A 20,518-nucleotide genomic window follows, 5' to 3' on the forward strand; every position below is an offset into this window, starting at 1 on the left:
CAAATGAGAAGGCTAAAAATGTGGTATATCTGCTGGGTATAAAAAATTCAAAACCTCCCAATTATTCCATTCTTTTGTGCCGCTTGATTGTAATTATTATTTTATTGTATTTTTCTGGCGTGAAATGCAAGCGCTCTCGTAACCCTGCATCGCCATTTGTTGGCATTCAGTTTGTACCACTTTTTTGAGTGGGACCAGTGTAAAGTAAAATCATGTAATTTAAAATTGAATCAGCTGTTGGGCCACCCTATAACTCTTTGACCCTATAACCCTATAACTTTGGCCGCATTTTACACGGAATAAAAAAAATGTGAAACAAAAAGTTCCAGTTGATTGGCCAAGAACCTCAGTGCAAGTTCGTTAAAATATCACCACTGTAAGCTAAGCATTGAAGAAAATCGAAATTGCGCGCAACGGGAACAGATTGAGTTATCGAGATATCGTCACCTTGTGTCAGAAGCATGAATGTGCTCATTTCTCAATTTTGTGTTAATGGCTAGACTTGATTTGGGTGTCGTATGTTATACAAAAACCTAAAATACCATATATATATTAATTTCCTATGGTTCCTACTGTTTAATTTTGACACATTCCTGCCTCTTGCATAAATGGGAAGATATTTTAACAACTTTTATTTATTTCTTTGGTATACTACTGATAGCACGAATAATAATGAAATGAGGTTTTAATAAGGCCGTGTAGGCCAATTTAACTTGCAAAGATAACATTAGGTACTTAATCGGGGAGAAATACCACCAATGTTACTATAGGAATATCATCGAATACTTTATCAAGGAAATCGGCATATGGACGTACATATGTGCATTTGGAAATTTTCTTTATTAAATATGGCCCGCAATTCCAATTAAAAATATGTATTTAATGACACACAGACTTAATTGCCTTACTAATTAGGAAAGTGTGTAGTATCTTTTACAAGTATATTAGGGATGCCAATCCCGTGATCCACATGATATTTTCTCCAGCAATATCGAGATTTTCGGGATTTGTGATTAGTTGCGAAGCAAATGAAATGGAGGCTGAAACATTCCCTTTTATAGCAAAAAAGCAACATTGAAAAGCGCTTGGCGCTTACAATGCTTTTGTGTTAGAAATCAGCTGGGTTTCAGTGGTAATTGTTCACCTCTTCAAATAACTAAAAAATTGATATTCATGTTGTCCCAAATAATTTTGTATTAATGCTAGAAAGATAACCCACTTCGCGGAAGTGGGTGCGCCCGATGAACATGTTGCTGTCAATTTTTCATAACGGTTCCTGTGACGTATGGAAAACACAAAACTTTATAAAGCGATTGTGATTTATTAAAACTATTCCAAAGCTATGAAGTTACTAAACTATTTGCATACGTACAAGGTGGCGCCAAATTGATAATTGGATTTTGTTTTTGAATAACTTTTTTACTAAATAAAAAAAAGTTTTGGGAGATGGAAATCTTTGTCCTTTACGTGCTCCATTGTTTGTATGTTTGTATACTGCAGCTGTCTGGTTCATCGTCATCAACATTAGCTTCACGTCCTTTGGCAGACTACAGCTTCCGCAGCTACATTCCTCCATTTAACTCAAAGCTGTCTAGTTCACAAGTGTCAAATATGATTGATTTAAGACGCTATTTGCAAGAATTATAAATCTTCCTATAGGGTGATTGATTTGCGCAGCTTGTATTTAATATTAATTTATAATAGATGAGTTAGAAAGTCCAGAGATTCTAAAGCGTTTGGTTAGATTTCTAGATTTAAAATAATACGAGTGTACGCACATCTACTTCAGGTATGTACGAGGGGTGCCTTTTATATGTCGGGATTAGAGAACAAAAACAAATTTTAATCATCGAAAATCACTTTATTGTTTTTCAAAATATTCTCCATGAAGATCTATACACTTTTGCATGTGTTTGAACCAATTGTCGAAGCACTTTTGCCACTCTGAATGAGGTACCTCCAAAACATGCATTCTGAATGCCACAACCGCTTCTTCAGGTGTCGAAAAACGTTGACCTCTCAGTTTGTTTTTTACGTACGGGAATAAAAAGAAGTCATTCGGTGCCAAGTCAGGACTATACCACCAAACGCGTAATGTTGCAAAGTTTTGGTGGGCTTATGTTTCACTCTTTCACTAAGGCAGCACAATCCGAGCGTTTTTCCGGAAAACTTCAATGCACCAAAATAGTCGCAAACAACGTTCATTTGCCCAATGCAAACGCTAGTATGCAAGCAGTAATCAGTGTTGCAATCATATCGAAACGCTGCTCGATTTAAATGAGCACTTGATAATTCTCTTCTTGTGCGTCGAAAATGATCTACTTGTTGATTCTGTTATTCGCTCGACGATTTCGCATTGCCAGCCGAGCCGTTTTACGGGCTGCCTCGCTTTGCTCTTGTGATTGAGAAACACGAAGTCGGCGCTCTTCACGGGCAATTCCTTGTGCTTCTTCAGTCGTTTCATTCGCAATATTTCGTATCCTTCTTGCATTATGGCTTTGTCGGGAAAGATTCGATCGTCTTGGTCGTGGTATTGGTAATGATAATTCAAAAAGAATACAAATTACTGTGATTATATATTTCTGATAAATTTTATATTATCAAATTATCTACTTAACCATAGACAAAATTACGTTTAACTGTCATTTGCGTTTTGTTATTCCATATCAGATTCGTTTTTGTTATACCACATTTTATAGTGACTTCACGGAAACGCGTTCAAATGGGAAAAGTATCCTATGTCCGTCTCCTGGTTCTAAGCTACCTCTCCACCAATTTTCAGCCAAATCGGTTCAGCCGTTCTCGAGTTATAAATAGTGTAACTAATATGACTTTCTTTTATATATATAGATATGCAGGATATTCAATCAAATGTATAGTCACCACCATTGGTTATAATGGCTTCATATCTTTGAGTCATACTTGGTTTTAATTTTAGCGCACATTGTGGAAGTAATCGGCTCCAAATCAGCAGAATTCGCCTTGATAAGTATTTCACCGTCCATATTTGTTTTTTTTTTTTGAGTTTCTGCTTAACTATTGCCCAAACATTTTCAAAGGCAAGTTAAAGGCAAATCCAACATATCAATACCAGTTTGCTATTTCCACTCCATACACCTTCAGCTTGGATGGGTGTATACCATTACCCATTTATTTATGAACGTCTTCGACTTTTTCAAATATTTTGCTCCAGATACACGTAACGTTTTTGGACCTATAGGGTGTCTATATAAGAAATCAAGTCGTCTTTCACGTGAGGAACTCAGTTTCTAAAAACAAGGTTAGAAGCGTACCTCACTCAAACTTACAAATTGAACCAACGCTTATTGGGAAAAGGACACTCTTACCGTATTGAGGAGCATTTCAAGTTTTTTTATAACGGAATGTTAAGTTTTAATTTTACCGTTTTTGTTAAACAGACTGTATGTATATAATAAAATAATGCATTTAAGTTCAGACCATATTACATAAGTTTTGTACAGCACAAAACGGAGTAAGAAGACTCCTCCTCCATTTTTAAGCTTTTTTTGCATCAAAATGTGTTACTTTATCAGATACGTACCCCTTTAAGTATTATTAAATGCTTAATAATTTTACTTTTGCCTTTTGTTTTGTTGCAAATGAAATAGTTTCCATTTAAAAAAAGTCTTATATATTTAAAGCCATATATTTATTATTTATTATGTGGTAATAAATCCCGGGACTAGTCCCGGAATATTGGGATTGTAATAGTGACAATTTCGGAAAATAACGGTATCATAAAAATCGAAAAAATGTACGTCCCGAATACTTAAGGGTACCCGGTGGTCTAGAGCACGAAAATTTCACCAATTTTCATGATTTTTGCCATTAAAAATTTAAAACACGATGTTCAACTTTTCGTTTCCAACGTACTAATACGTTTATTGAGCGTACAAAAAAAATTTTTTTTTGCTTTTGAAACAATATTTATTATTATAAAAATGCCGCTGAAGATGACCCTCTCGAAAAATCGAACCCGGACGGCGTAGATGATTTCGAGACTTCTACTCATCTGAAACACAAAATTCAAGAAGATTCTTAATCAAAAAGAGTGCAGTTATGGTCGAAACTAGCACAAATCGAAAAAATTAAAAATTGACAAAATGGCGCACTTTTGAAAGAAAGTTCGTAAAATCGGGTTTTTTTCACTAGTTTTTTAGTTTAAAAAATAGGAAATTATTTAAATAAAATTATGACTCTAGTTCCGACGATAGCGATACATGTTGTGAACAACATATCCAAATTTCAAGTGATTCGGTTGAATATTTTTTTTAGTTTTCATCCCACCCGTGCCGAAAAAAAAGTCGTTTCGAAATAAATGAGTTTAAAGTTTGAGGTACAGGAGCGCGCGGACCGCTCTTTACCTAGTTAATGAGCTGTAGAAGTTATAATATTGGGAATTTCCACATCAAAGTTTCATAGTATATTCTTAAGATACTATACTTTCGAAATATCGAAAAAACAAAAAATCGATTTTTTGAAAATTCTAGACCACCGGGTACCCTTAAGCCATATAATGCCGCCCTTCTACATTTTTTTTAAATTCACAGTTGCGATATGATTATATTTAGTTAAAAGTGTATACCACTGTGAAAACCAAAGCACTTATCGAAATCAAGAAATTAGTTAGCAAGCTCCTCGTGAGCATGTTCACCATTTTGAAGAAGTCCTCAGCCAAAGCGAACCTGATTCCCATACGGGAAGTAAACAAATGTGCGCAACTGTATACATGTGCAGATGTTTGTACTCGTAAGTACACTTGGATGAAAGTACAGCTGTATACTATATGCTTGTGTACCATCGAATAGGTGCTAAGAGCTGTAGAGGAGTGGTGGAGGACGAAGATAAGTTAGTCGATGCGCATACTTCTAGATATTGGAAAAGTTTCTCGTGGATTTTTAATATCACAGGTAGGTATAAATAATTTATGGCATTAATTTACGTCTCCCCATCCAAGCGTGCGAAGAAACGATGGCCGAAGCCCGATAACCAAAATAACCTACATACATATGTAGATATGTATGTAGTGGTTGCGTGAAATTGAGGGTAGTAGAAAAAAGGTGTTTTTGTTGGTACAGTGGTTAATGAATAATAATACTACTATAGAAGCATACCGTCATTCAATAAATGTGAATAAAATAATTTCCATCTATTGGACACGCGAAGGCTAAAGACAAGCACGGCACAAAATAACCTGTCACTTCTGAATAAGAAAGAACGTTTTTGACACACTTAGACAAACCAGTACAAAGTCTTAGGATAAATGTAATTTAAATATTTTGGTGACATGTTATTGGCAAATGTAGATAGGCAAAAACAGCCGCTAATTCAAAATGGTAAAATTAAAATTGCATGCCTCTATACTTTCCATAGTCTTCTTCTGTGTAAGAGACTAATTCAATTTAACTTTATAGTAGATAAATTTATGGCGTGCACCTTTATTAACAGAAGAAATTGGCATACCAATACAAAGGCTTGCAATTTAGCTGTATAATTGTGCCCGTTCATTCGTTCATAAGGTCCGCCGTGAATTGGAATCATCAGGCAGCGCAATAAACTGGTACTGTCCGACGTGCAGAATTTATTCAACAAGTGCAAGCGATAATTGAGAAGGTCCTTTAAAAATTTGAAGGTCTTATCTATCAAGTTGTCCTTGAAGATCTCCGGTATAAATCTTACGTTATGCGCAGAAGACAGTTCGAAGCAAGCGCGAGGACAGAGAGTTATCTGAAAAACGTCTTCTAAACAAAGTAAATTCCCTGCTGTGGCTTAGAAGTTTAGGGTTTTTTTTTCAGAGGGGAAACAATTTTGACCAAAATCAAAGGACCAATCGCAGAAATGGCATATGTCTATGTTCCAATTCTGCAGAGATTCCACTTGCTATGCACTAGAAGTGGTTATGGTTTTAGGTGTTGTGAGCAACAAAGGGCATGTCATGTCATCACACTTTTTACTCTAGGATTTCCAGTAATCTCTGGTATACACATAACACCGAACTTATGGCCGCCTAGCTCTCCAGACCTTAATCCCCTGAACTACTACGTATGAGTCGTAGTTGATCGCGAAACCAATAAGCATCCTCATAACACCACATCTTCTCTGAAGGCTGTAATTATAAGTTATACCGTTATGGTCAATAAGAATAAGGAGCAGTTCAGGCATGCAATCGTTTCCGGGCCCTGATCGAGGAGGTTATTGCAACTAATGGAGAGTTTATTGTAAGATGTTATAGATTTTATAGTAACTTATTGAACAACCTGGAGTAATAAATTAATAATTTGTAACAAATTCGTGAAACTGCATTAAATTTTGTTCAAAATAAAAGCTGATTAGTTTTACTCTGAAGTTGTACTCAAAATAAATTCAAATAAATTTTTTCAAATTGTTTCACAAGGAACAGAATCTTAATCACTATACAAATGAATATGGCATACGGCCTTGGCATTTCTTTCAATTAGGAGCAGTTTGCAGCTCTAATCTGGTAGGCGACACAGACTGGTATCGCTCTCGTAGGAAGGCGACCTTAGAAGGTTTGTGAGCAATGAATTGTGTCGGAAATATATAATTCCTTTTAGCGAAATCGGGCAGAAAACTTAATTTCTATTACTTTTGGTTCGTGTGAACCCAAGATCATATAAGCTGTGCATGCGAAAATAAAATAATTTGCAGTGCATAATAACCCGAATACCTCTTTCGGTAGCTCCATCCTTAACTTTCGTGGTAATTTTCGAAACCTAGGAATGAAAAAATCCGAATTATAATGACAAGAGAGTCATTTGTCCTACATAAACACTCCAGCAAATGAGCTCCTCCAACTCTAACCAAAAATAAAGATATTTTATCGATAGACCAATTAAAAAAGGAGCAGAACCATCTGCATTACCCAGACGTAGCTAAACGTAGCTGGAATATTTTGATGTGAAACTAGAGATCTTTGAAAACGTTTTGGTACTAATATCATGATAATTTATTTCAAATATAATTAAAAGCTTTGATAAATCAGAAAAACCCGTTTTTTATATTAGTGCCGTTTATGAAATTTTAGTTCTAAACTAATTTTATGATATTAAAAAAAAAATCGAACACTTGGAAAATACATACATACATACCTTCAGTTTTCAGCCCCATATTAAACACTTCTGACGGGCAGTTATTTGCTAAAAATCTTCTGCATATTTCACTTAAAGTAATGCACACTTGTACCAATAATATGAATATATCTGAAGTGCTCACTTGCGATAGACGGAACGAAACTTTACTGTTTCCTTTTAATTACTTTTTTTGCTTGTCCCCCATTTAGAATGGCTGATAATGAGACGAGATATGTTGTAAAAATTAGGAATAAATATTTTGCACGAATGGCCTACGACGCTGTGGGTTAATAATATTTACCCACGTTGTGCTGAGGTAAGAAACTGTTTCATTCCCAAAAAAGGAAGAGCCACGTACCCAAACCGAAGCATTTCAGACACACTAAGTTGTACGTAATAAGAAATCCCTATTTTTCAAAAAATACACTCTGGCTGTTTTGCTCGATTCGAATTGTTAACCTGAGGTTTATCAATCTAGTGGGAAGCAATCTTCATACTAACATTTTTTACATATCTGGATAGAAAGCCAAACTGGGTGTCCACTGTCGCAGAAAAAGTGCACAAAGCAAGGGCAACGGTCAGCTGGAAAAATTTGAGTTTGTGTTACTAAACTTTCTTTTACTAGAAATGCATTCAGCAAGCGGTATTTTCGGCGGTGCACATTCCAAATATTATATATAGTAGTTATATAGTCTTCCCAACTATTGCAGCGTCTGTAGGCGTAAATGACGGCAGAGTGATGTAATACCAGGGGATAAAGTATACATTTCCTCTGAGAACTAGACAGCATAACGAGGTCTGGAGTCATTTCGGAAAAGACTTTATGGTTTTCAAAACATTCCGACATGCTGAACCTATATGATTGTAATATTAGCATCATACTATGTGTTATCCCACCCGACTAGAAATTTTGGTAAGGCGGTGATTAGGCGCAAATAAGGCAGACCGCATTCCAAATTTGCGCCTCATAAGGCAGCTAAACTAGGCCCAAGTCCCGAAAGGTATCGCCACACATCTGCCTCATTAGGCGCAGGTTCGAAAAACCGAACTTCGGTAATACTCCGGATGCCCTTCTACAAATCAGTTAGGGATTGCAATTTATGCCTAAGTGAGACGCTGCCACAGATTTTCGTGACCACAACCAAATTTGGTATTGTTCTGGCATGCCAATCTTTGCCTTGCCTAACGTGGGCCTGGTAAGGTAATATTGAGGCGTGCCTCAGTAAGGCCTGCTTAATTCGGGCTTAACTGATTCTTCGGCATGCCTCACTGTAATTCTAGTCGGGCAGGCCACTGTCTGATAGACTGGCAAGTAAATATTTGGCAGGCATCACAATAAGAGAACCAATAGCTCGTAACCGATAAGAACCGATAAGAAACTAAGTTCAACTAAAGTTAATAAAAAAGAAAAACAAATAAATTACGTTTTATTTTTGATTATTTCTGATTACAATGACTTGTTATTGCTGCAGTGTGTACATACATCATGTTTGCGGCAAAAAAAGCATAATATTGCGCATGTGTTCATACTCGTATATATGTAAGTACATATGTACGCTCTTATGAGCGCATTTGTTCCAGGTGAAAACTTATGAAAGTTCCCTCAATATTGCAAAGTTGTAGCTGAACACATTAAAATTGATGTGTAAGCGAAGTGTTCATACATACACGCACATACTTTTCGTTCATAAATTTACAAATACAGACAGTCAAAGGGTAAGGTGGAAGACATAGGGCGCCATGGAGTCACATAACAAGATTGTGTGTGAAACAGGAAAGTCCTTAATTTTCCACATCAGTAGCGAAACCTCTCTGAAAGGAATTTTGACTTCGCGCTTTAGAAGTTACGTCTTTAATTTCCGCGCTCATAAAAAAAATCGATACGTAAATTTGCTGCAACCGTGCAATTTCGACTGCCGTTGCGAACAAATTTGAATTGAAGCTAATTAATTTGTACAAATGCGTGGGTTGTGGGTTGGTTTGCCTTTCACGCAGCAACAAAGCGACGGCGCAATCGGAAAGAGATTAGTTTGTAATATTATTCTATATATGTACTGATTAATGGATTCAGGGGGAGAGATTATATATATTCTTTAATAAACACTTCATGATAATATGTACGTCCAATCAAGAAACATACATGTATAGAACTGTATTATATACATTCTATAATTAAACGGCGGCCGCCATATTCGAATGAGTTGGTGCGTGACCACTATTCGGAGGACGTAGGTTCGAATCTTCGTGAAACACCAAAGTTAAGTTTTTTCTAATAGCGGTCGCCCCTAGGCAGGCAATGGCTAGCCTCCGAGTGTATTTCTGTCATGAAAAATCTTCTCATAAATCAAAATAAAAAATATCTGCCATTCGGAGTCGGCTTTAAACTATAGGTCCCTCCACTTGTGGAACAACATAAAGACGCATGCCACGAACAGGAGTAGGAGCTCGGCCAACACCCAAAAAGTGTGTACGCGCCCATTATATGTATATGTATATATCTGTATGTATATAATAATTATTATTATTAAGTGAGAAATAAAAACACAGCAATTATTTTACACTATTTTGAAGAAAGCACTAGCTACAAAAGCTTTCGATTTTACCAGCACATTTTCGAACAGCTTGGGCAAATGAGCAACGATACCACCACACCTGTGCGATGCTCATTACAAGAAAACTTTTGAACGTGAGCTTGAGTATATCGAGCTTTTTCGAGTAATTCGAGCGACACTTTTGATTATTTTGACTTTTTTGTCGGCATTTTTTTTTAGTTTTATAAACTTTTTAAAAAACTTTTTTTTTTAGTTTTATAAAATTGGAAAAACTAAAAACCAAATAAAATTGAGAAGTACTATTTAGCTACTTAAATTCTTCAACAGCTCGATAATTTTGAACAAAAAACTAAGCAATAAACGAGTTTCGAGGTATTCGCATTACTCTATACTCGGGTATCTGGAGCTCTACTAGCTACTTAGTCCTTTAGCTTGTAATAAATAGTATTTGTATATCGACATTTCTGTTCAGTAAGGTTTGTCAAGTTTTCGTGAGTCGCTTAACGTTAGAACAACGCTTCCGAAATGCGGAAATTTACTTTGAAAAAAATAAATCTGTTCACTAAGTTCATAGAGCGTAGTGTTAAAGAAGACGCCTACCATGCGAGCATATGCCGGATATCATATTCAAAAACGAAATACCATAAAATTATCTACCTGATTATAATAAAAAAATGTATTCTAAAAATATTTATGTTTTACATTACCATTTTAAGGTATCAAGCTCTTAAAAAACAACCGTTGTTATGAAAATACGGAGGCGCCCGTAGCCAAATTGATTTGTGCGTAACTACCGTGCAGTAAAGCTCGGATTCGAAGCCCCCAACGTAAAAACCAACTGATACAAAAAGTGTTTTCTAATAGAGGTTTTCTCTCAGGAGACAATGGCAAGCTTTCGCGTGTATTTCTGCTGTGAAAAATCTCCTCATAAAAACCATTTTGCCGTTCGGAATCAACATAAAACTACAGGTCCCTACATATGTAGAAAACGGCAAGACGTACACCACAATACCATACACCATATTTAAACCTTATTTATGCAATAATTACTTGAGACTTAAGTCCTATGTATATAGCCAGTATATAATTTTACACAACATTTGTTTTGATTTTTTGTTAATTTAATTATAGTACGGATTTTCTACTCCAACAAATTTGCGAAAAAGTTAAATTCAGATAGAGTTCTATTTATCGGAACATTATGGAAGAGTAACATTTTTTCGCTGAAGAAGAAAAAAGTAACCCATCTTGTCAAAAACCAGACTATTAATGAACGAAACTGGCCTGAGAACTCTCTTATCTGTTAACTATAATAAACTTGTTGCTTGGAAGAATGATTCGTGGGATGTGATCGGGTCAGAAAAGTTAAGACAACGCAGAGCAAAACGGGGAAAGATCTTCTGGGCTCTTTCCTATCAGTTAATGTATGTGCATCAAAAAATTAAAATGAGAAGAGGGGTGTCTAACAAACGAGTTGGTAATAATAATAGTAGTGAAACTAAGTCTATTATCAAAATACTAGTTTTTAACTTATTTAACCTCAGTAAGACCTGAATTGAAAATCTTTCAATATGTTGTCTTATTACAATGTTTACTGTTAAGAGATAGTTGATTCCTAACACACCAATTATAAAACATTGTAAGCTCTAATTGGAACATCGATAAGTTATAGAAACATCTTATTCCAGAATCTATTTTAAGGTCATATGAATTTATATGCATACTTTTATATTCCTCATATAACGGAATAAAAATATTCTTCTTTAGTTCGGCGAAACTATCAGTTACTAAAAAGTTTCTTTTAATTACAATCTGCAGAGATAGAGTATACGTAACCCCTTTGTAGAAAAGTAAGTTCTTGGTGTATTTTTCAAATTCGTAATGAAGAATTTAGTTGATCAAAGAGTCTATGTGAAATTTTTTGTTTCTAACAAAATACAGAGCTATGGCAGCCTTTTTCATCCTTGTGCTCATCCATCCGTCACTATGACAAATGAAAGCATCAGAACAAATAAAAAACTGTACTCAACTGTACTTCTCGTGCCTTGTTGGGAGGAGTGAGGTACGTTATGTACATTTTCTGGAGGATGTGATAAGGTGCAAAAGCTGTAACGCATTCGAAATAGTGTAAATCAAAAATCATAGTTTTATAAATCATAGATTTTATAGATTTATTCTTTGATTGCCGTAGAATGGCACAATTCGAATATCTTCCGGCTGAAAGCCTTGGAATTATGAAGAAAAATCTCATGGTTTCTTCACCGTAGCAATATACCAGCTCCCTCTTATAATTTTTCACACAACTCAAGACCACATCACGGAATGAGCATAGAGACGATTGGGGCGATAAAGGAGAGTTCGCAGAAGGAGCTGAAGGCGATTCTTAAATAGGTATGTTCAAAGGCTATAGAAAATTGGTTATTCCTTTAATAATAGCAACTAGTTCTGTAAATTTATTTATAACTCAGCCGGTGTTGATTTTGAATAAAATACAAGTTTTTGAAGAAATTATTGTCATTTCTCTTTATTATGATAATATTGGTGTGGCTCAATTACGTAGGGAACACAATATCGGCACACCTCCATCCGATGGTCCAAATTTTCGATGACGCTGAGGCTTAATTGAGGTTATATGCCATTAATGTGCCGAATTATCTCATCCTTTAGCTTTTGAATTGTTGCTGGCTTATTGACGTACACCTTTTCTTTCAAGTAACCCCAAAGAAAGAAGTCCAATGGTGTCATTGACGTTTAGGTGTGGTTCACATTCAACATCGGCCCTTGAAATTTAACCACCCTTTATATTCATAGTCATTCATCTGAGAGGACGAAGTTTGAAGTTTGGTTTTTGCCTTATGCTTGTTTTTCTAAATAATTTTTTTGGAAATGAGTGACTTACTATTCTTACTGAAGCATGTTGCGGCTCAATTATTAGGGAAATCCGGCGCTTTCAGAGCGACGCCAGAGATTGAATGAGTCGGGTAAAGAATTGAGATGGCACCTGGTTATTTGAGCATAAGCCCGAAACCGGTAAACAAAGTCAGCAGTATGCAAAAAAGGGTATCATTCATCGTGAATATGTTTCTGCCAATTTCGATGTTGCCATCCTAGAGTGGCTGTGTGCACTCATTTTCCGTGCTTGGCCAAAACTCGTCATTGAAATCTTGTAATATGTATGTATACGCGGTGACTCATTCCTCGTTCATTGGACAAGAGTTCTAGCGAAAACGAGCAAGTTTGAAGAGACTCAAAAATCATCTTGATTTTTGGAAATTTTTTTGTTTTTGTGTTGGTCTTGTGCACTTTCCCCATATAAAAAATTGGAGCATTCGTTATATGGAAGAAGATGCATAACACCGTCGACAAAAAAATTATCAAATTATCAGCTACTTTAAAATGGCAGAATATCACACCAAAATTGAATGGGCTACCAAACGACATACCCAGCATTTTTCTAAAAGTATTGATTTTGAATTGTTATTGATTGCTTTTTTTTTAATTTTGTTATAAGTTTGAAACTTTGATTTCGTTGGTTTTTGTTAAAGAATAAACTCTTTTCTTATAAAAAAATGAAGAATATTAAATAAAAATAAATAAATTCTCAAAACTTTGCAATACATTCCGTTTCGATCATAGTGATATTAGACTTCATCTCTCGTTTAAAAATCTGCTTATAAGTTGTCGATGCGCTGTTGCACAGGTTGGTTCGTTTAGTGTTTTTTGTAAATCATCTGTTCTTTGACAGTGACAGCTCCTTTCCGAAAGTCAGTATCGTATGTCCGCGAAACGAAACATTGTGATAAGAAACATTGCAAACTTAATTCCAATTACAATGTTCTCTAGCCCAAATAGTGTGTTTATTGAAAATAAGTCAAAATCAGCTTTTGGAGCTACCGTTAAATACCGAAAAAAATAAATTGCTGTTCATTTTTTTTAATTTTTATAAATAAACCACCCTGTATACTAGTTTATGCATGTATGTCTTTCAATCAAGTGTAAATCGAAATTCAATAATGATGTTATTTACTTATTTTTTACATGAAATATAAATATAAATGATTACATCACGCAATTATGGCAACCAACAGTAGAGGCTATTAGCCTCTAATTAATTAATAATTGATAAAAATAAGTAAATGTGGTGTGTAATGCGATAATTATATAAAATGAATAGCTCTATCATTTCAGTACTCTAATTACAGCTTCAGCGACATTGGCATAAAGTAATTGATAAAATTTCCACTACTAGCCATTAACAAGTAGAAATATGAATGTTTCACTCAATGATTATTCATCCGAAAGTTTATTTGGCCATACAAAGAGGTTACACGAGTGTTCAGGCAATGAATGACAGGCTACGTTCATACTGGCTAATGAATTGGCCAGTCATGCACACTTTATGGCTACTCACTCACCTGCGCTTCTTCATTTCCATATGCTTCTTTATTTCTCTTTGCTTATTATTGTAATTTCGCTGATGTATCTCATGGCTATCATAAACTTCATGCATATTGGCCAAGGAGCTGAAGGGATTATTGTAGATGTTCGCAGAATGGTGATGGCCGTCATGGTGATATGCGCTATGCGAAGTGAAATCATCTGAAGTTCAGGAAAGGAGAAAATAATTATAAGAGAAAAAAACTAGAAAACTAGCGTAATTAAATATGAGCTCATGCTCAGTTAATATAATATAATTAATAAAGTTTCTTATGTATATTAAGCGATGTATGAATGCAATTTGATGTTTCATTTTCACACTGGTCTTCGAACTCGTGCCTAACAAATGGGAGTCACGTACGAATATAAACGGATACTGTGCTCCGTATACATTTATCAAAAGAAATTACCCAATCTAGCGCACTTAAGTGACAGTTATGTGTTGGTCGCAGTTTCGTTGCCCAGCGTGAGTTTGAAATCGAATGTTAAGCCTTTAGGTGTATTTTTGTCACAAAACAAACTTCCTATAAAAACCAACTCTGTAAAAACTTCAGCGCTCGCTCTTTTAAGGATATAACCAAGGTAACTTACACAATTTAGAGGAGAAAATCGACCGAAACACTTAATTAAAGATACTCGTATACAGCTATGGTCAAACGTTTAGCGCACTTAAAAAGAGCTTAATATAATGCTCGATTAAATGATATGAAACCAAATTAAATATTATAAGACAAAATAACTTAAAGTAGACAGTTTTCCCTTGTAAAAATATGATAAAATAGAAGTAATTCTTATTTGGTCATAGTGGGATTTGGACAAAGACTTAGCGCAGTTTCGATTTCTGTAAAAAATATGAAATATTTGTAAGAATTGAGAAAAGATTGTTGACTATTATTATTTACCATATCAATATTTGGGAGAATAGCCGTTATTCTGTATAACTGCTTCACAACTGCGTGGTAAACTCTCTATTAACTTTTGGCACCTGTCCAAAGGAATAGAGTTCCATGCTTCCTGTACACCTTCCCAAAGTTCATCGATATTTTTAAGTTTGTTTTGTCCAACCATCGTCTTCACATCATTCCACAAGTTTTCGATTGGATTTAAATCCGGACTTTGTGCTGGCCAATCGAGCTGGGTAATATTTTCCTGCGAAAGCCAGTTTTTGACCACTCCCGCAGTATGTTTGGGATCGTTGTCGTGCATAAATATCCAATTTACTGGCATAAACTCGAAAGAATATGGCTCCATATTATTTCTAAGTATATTCAGATACATATGCTTATCCATATTTCCTTCTACCAGCGGCCAACCCCGCGCCACGAAAATGACCCCCAAACTTTTAAATTCCCACCGCCATGCTTCACCGTCTTTTTTGTGTACCGTGGATTGGTTTCCTGATTTTTTTCACGATGTACATACGTTTTTCCATCAGGACCGATGCGGTTTATTTAGTTTCATCCGTAAAAAGTACTCGTTTCCAAAACTCCTTTCGAAGAGGTGCCTACGCGCGAATGATAAACGCGCTTTAATATTCTTTTTTGATAGGAGCAGTTTTTTTCTGCTTATGCGACCAAATATTTTATTTTCATTCAGACGCCTTCGCACGAGCTTACTGGACAGAACTAAGCCTAATTTCAGCCGCTATCGTTCGTGAAGACATAAAAGGATCCGATCGACTTTTCCTTACAATTATTTGATCCTCACGGGGGGGACTTTTACGTGGCGGAGCTTTACGAATTTTTTTTGTTTTAATAAATTAGCATCCGACTTGACATCTCTGATGGCATTGTATACCATTTTTCTTGAATAATGCACTATTCTGGAAATCTTCACTTGATTGGTCCCCATTTGGTAAAGGCTCCATATTATTTTTCTTTGTTCAACTGAACAATACTTTCCTCTAGCCATTTTAGCAAAAATTTAAATAAAAAGTTATTTGCCGAACCGATCGCATGTTAGAGGAAACCACGTGTAAGTGCGCTAAATAGTTGTCCAACGTAATTGAGACAGAACTCAAGAAAAAATAAGCAATAACAAATAACGGTTATTTTTCGGGCATTTGAAGAGACCCATAAAAAACTCTTATCATGCTGAAAACAAAATTAGGCAAATTTGCACTCTCTTAGAAGTAACTGCATTATTTATCAGTATAATATAAAGTGCGCTAAATGTCTGACCATAGCTGTGTGTCCATATGCGTCGACTGCATGCTTGCGTGTAGTGCATATGTATTGTGCATTAGGATGGGTCAATGTGCATGGAACTTATTTTTCGACATTACCCCCAGCTGATTCAAATTTTATTTAAAATTACACGGTGCTACAGTATATCAGAACTTTTGAAGTGATATGATGAGCACTGTATGTAGATCTAGCCGAGAACGATGCGGAACCGTATTCAAAAAATTTTTAACACCCTCAAATTTTTTATTTATCGTTAAAAACCGATTTTGGGTGTTTTCCGATACTTAAAAATTTGTAAAACCAAAAAATCAGTAAACTGAAATTTTTGTTCACTATTTTCATATTTGCAAATTTAATGCGGTTCTCCGTTATTATTCGCAAAATACGTGTATAATTAAGCATATTTACTCATACCTGTGTCCATTCCGAATCTAGCAAGCATTATTTCATCAAAATTGATAAGAAATTTTCCAAGTGAAGAACGTTTTTGTAGAAATAAAATAAAAACAGAACATTCTCGAGTTGAACAGAGACCGTAGAAGAATATTATAACGACAAACAAAAAAAAAAAAAATAACGCAAAAAGTAACGCAATTTTCTGACTTACCCGGAAGTTGTATTACCTAACTAAACCTCACCTAACCTAACGTTATCGAAATCAATGCAACCGTACACAATGTGAGATAATCGAACCCATTGTGCTGCTTTTCTGCATTGCAAAAGGAAGTCATTTTGATTAGTTTGCAATGCCAACCTATCCAAACTCCGCGTAACCTTGAATAACTTATCCTAATCTCACTTAACTAAATATAACCCTACGTGACACAATTGGACCGATTGCATTGCACTTCTATGTGTACTCGATTAAAAACATTTACAAATAAACGTAACGTATCTTTCCCTAGTACAAGACAAAATAACATTACCTTACAGGATAGTCACGATAGTCTTCATTTGGTACTATTGTAAATGACTTTCACTTAAAGTTGTTCCAATTGGAATATAAGGTCTATCTACACTATCTGCATTTGAATTTCCGTCACTGGATTCAGATAAATCTTCTGTCTTCTTTGTTGAAATTTGCTCGTCTTGGATTTTTCGTAAGACTGGCTTGGAGATAGTTATAACATCCGCATACTTTGTTGTTAGTCTAACAAAATGTTAGTTAACAAAAGTAGCAACCTTTTCGCTTGTGGATCTTCTGATAATGCCAAACCATCGGAATCGTTATCGGTAAAAGACGCGTGCCGCGTTTTTCATATTTCCATCTTTTAATTGTAGTAGTGCACATTGAACAAACATATTCAGGTTCAAACCACTGACTTTCAATGTATGTGCGTTCAAAAAGAAGGTTATATCCTTCAACCACGGTCTTACTTTTTGCGAACTCCAAACGATGCTTTTTGATGATTACGCTTATCACACATTCTGATTTATGTTTACTTAATACACTTAGGTAAGGTAAGGTTAGGTTAGGTTAGATGCACTTATGCTAAGTTTTAAGAGGTCTTGATCATTCAAGAGTGATGATTTTTCACACTCATTAAATTGTACATGCTTTCCAGCAAATTGCAAACGGTTCTGCTGTGTCACGCAAGCTTCGGTTGGTCAGTTTGGATTAGGTATGCTTGGATTATAATGACTTTTGATATCGCACCCTAAATACAAAAGGGTCACAACTCAAAATGTACTTCTGCTCAAATATGAACGAGACGTTATCAATAAAACGGTCCGCGGATGACATATGGCAAAAATAAATTTTTTGTTTTTTGGTAGAACTGTTATAAGCTTACATGGCAAATTTCAGCGTGATATGTCACATAGTTTGTTTTCTGTGCTACTGTAAACAAGTCAAGCTCGAGTGTGGAAAATTTTGAGTTGTGCCCCTTTTGTATTTAGGGTGCGATATGTTAAGACTTTGATATGTAAACTTATTGCTGTCTTTCAAAATTAGCCACAATGAACAGTAAAGTATTATATTATCGGTCATGCGGTATTCTCTCGCAGTCTCGGTTCAGCTGGCTTTTTAAAAATGTGGAAAAAAACTTAAAAAAAAAAAAATCGTAACTTTTACAGTTTTCAATGTATGAAGCTGAAAAATAGCTTATTTCGAGCAAATTTTATTGGAGTTTAAAAATATGTATATATTTGTGGTGCCCGTTGAAGAATAGTGGCCAAAAAATTGCACCACATTGAAAAAAATGTGGAAAAATTACAGAAATCAGAGCTTTTTATTGAAAATTTCTTTTGAACGTCAATCGTTCAATCTAAGAATTATGTATCATACATTCATAATGCACATACACTTCTCTTCCCAAGACCATATTGAAATAAAAGATCGGTTGAAAAATGGGTTAGTTATGTATTTTTGCTTCATCAAAAACACCATAAATCGGTTTTTTAACAATAAATAAAAAATTTGAGGGTGTTTTGAATTTTCTAAACACAGTTTTGTGTTGTACTGGTCTTGACCTAAAACGTGCACTATATCACTTTAAGAGTTCTTTCGATTTCTATTATTATCTATTAGAGCTAAGCTCTAAAGTCGATTTCCAGCCTCCCAAATTTTAAGAGAAGCGACACTTGCGCTTCCATAATTAAGTCACTTCATTTTTTTTTGTAAATATTCGCAATATTTTTCATGCTAGACTTCTTTCGCTATTTGTTTTTTTTTTTAAGACAAAAAGTTCATAAATGGAAGTCCCAAACTTTGTAAAAAATTTAACAAATTTTAAAAACTTAACGGAAAATATTTACAATTTTTAATGACATTTGTTGCAAAACTTCTGGATATGCAATTTAATAGACCCTTTAACTGTTTTTGTCCCTTTATGATTTTTGACAATTTTTTACATACGATGCTGAAAATTTTCTTCCATATAAATCACATGTCGGAAGACTTTTACTAGAAGAAAATGCTCAACATAGTTTACAAAAAAATGTATTTGTATTTGTTTAATGCTTGATATGGCTTTTTGGTTTAAAGGATCGCAAGATGGCTTCACAAAGTAAATTATTTGTAGTTTTTTAACATTGTAATTGAAAGATGGATGGAAATAATAGACTGGATTTCATTTTTTTTATTGTAAATCGAACTCAAAATGGAGAAAACCAAAACAAAAAAAATATCTTTAACATTTAGCTAATATACATTTTGCGTTTATTTAAAATAAAAATAGATATAAAAATAAATTATTGGTAACGAAAATACCGAAATTATAAGTTTGTATTAAAAAACTAACATTCATAATACTTAAATAAAAATTTATCTCCATATAAACTTCGCCTTAATAAAAGATACATTTTTTTGAAATTTAAATGAAATGACTTTAGAGCTGTGCTGTAGTGGACTTTTTTGCTTATAATTTTACGTAAAATTCGAATCTGCTTGGAACAATATTAAAAAAAAGTTGATCCGCACTAATGTATATGTATATATGTATTAAGCCGGGTCGATTTGTGGGGAGGCAAAAAAATCGCCCATTGCTCTGTGAAAATCATATTCTAGGGATCAAAATAAGAAACTTTGCCGAAGGAACCATACCTCTAAAACGAATTCTGATGACCCCCAGTTTGGGTCGAACTTTTTAGTTTCTTTTCTATAACTCACTTAAATTAATTTTTTCATTTACATATGTTCTGACTAAATAAATTTCTTAAAAGAAAAAATAGATATTATTATAAATAAATAAAAATAAAGAAAAAGCATAGCCATTTAGCTGATTTTTTCATGTAAAGGCCAAAAATGGTGATATTTTGAAATTGGGGAACATCAGAATTCGTTTTAGAGGTATGGTTCCTTCGGCAAAGTTTCTTATTTTGATCCCTAGAATACGATTTTCACAGAGCAATGAGCGATTTTTAAATCGACCCGCCCTATTATGTATCTATATTTTTTATTATATATATAAGATATACGTGTACTCCCATAAGACTGAAATACGGGTTGTTACTGCATTAATATCATTGCTTCTGCAATGAATATATTTGCTGTTTCTTCCCAAGCCTCTTTTACCGATTATACCATGACGTGTCAAGCATTCTAAGGATGTAGTAAATTCGGTCACTCTCAGTAGAACAACAAGAAACTGAATCACTATCACGATGAAATATTTTCTTTGCACGGCATTTCATGTTCTGTAAATTGTGCAAAAGCAAGTTTTTTTGTTTCCGTAATAATATAACTAATAATGCAATGTTCTTGACAATTATTGCGCAAGTGGAATATTTT

General features: G+C 34.7%; 1 protein-coding gene across 1 annotated transcript in view; it reads right to left on the reverse strand.

The window, feature by feature from the left end:
* LOC128868323 (uncharacterized) overlaps nucleotides 1-20,518 on the reverse strand; it is a 212,621-nt gene that overhangs the window by 103,174 nt on the left and 88,929 nt on the right. Inside the window, exon 7 of the mRNA XM_054110332.1 lies at nucleotides 14,080-14,263. Coding sequence (XP_053966307.1) covers nucleotides 14,080-14,263 — 184 coding nt within the window. The remainder of the gene's footprint in view (nucleotides 1-14,079; nucleotides 14,264-20,518) is intronic.

This window comes from Anastrepha ludens, chromosome 2 (genome assembly GCF_028408465.1).
Source record: "Anastrepha ludens isolate Willacy chromosome 2, idAnaLude1.1, whole genome shotgun sequence".
In the NCBI taxonomy this organism is placed as follows: domain Eukaryota; kingdom Metazoa; phylum Arthropoda; class Insecta; order Diptera; family Tephritidae; genus Anastrepha; species Anastrepha ludens.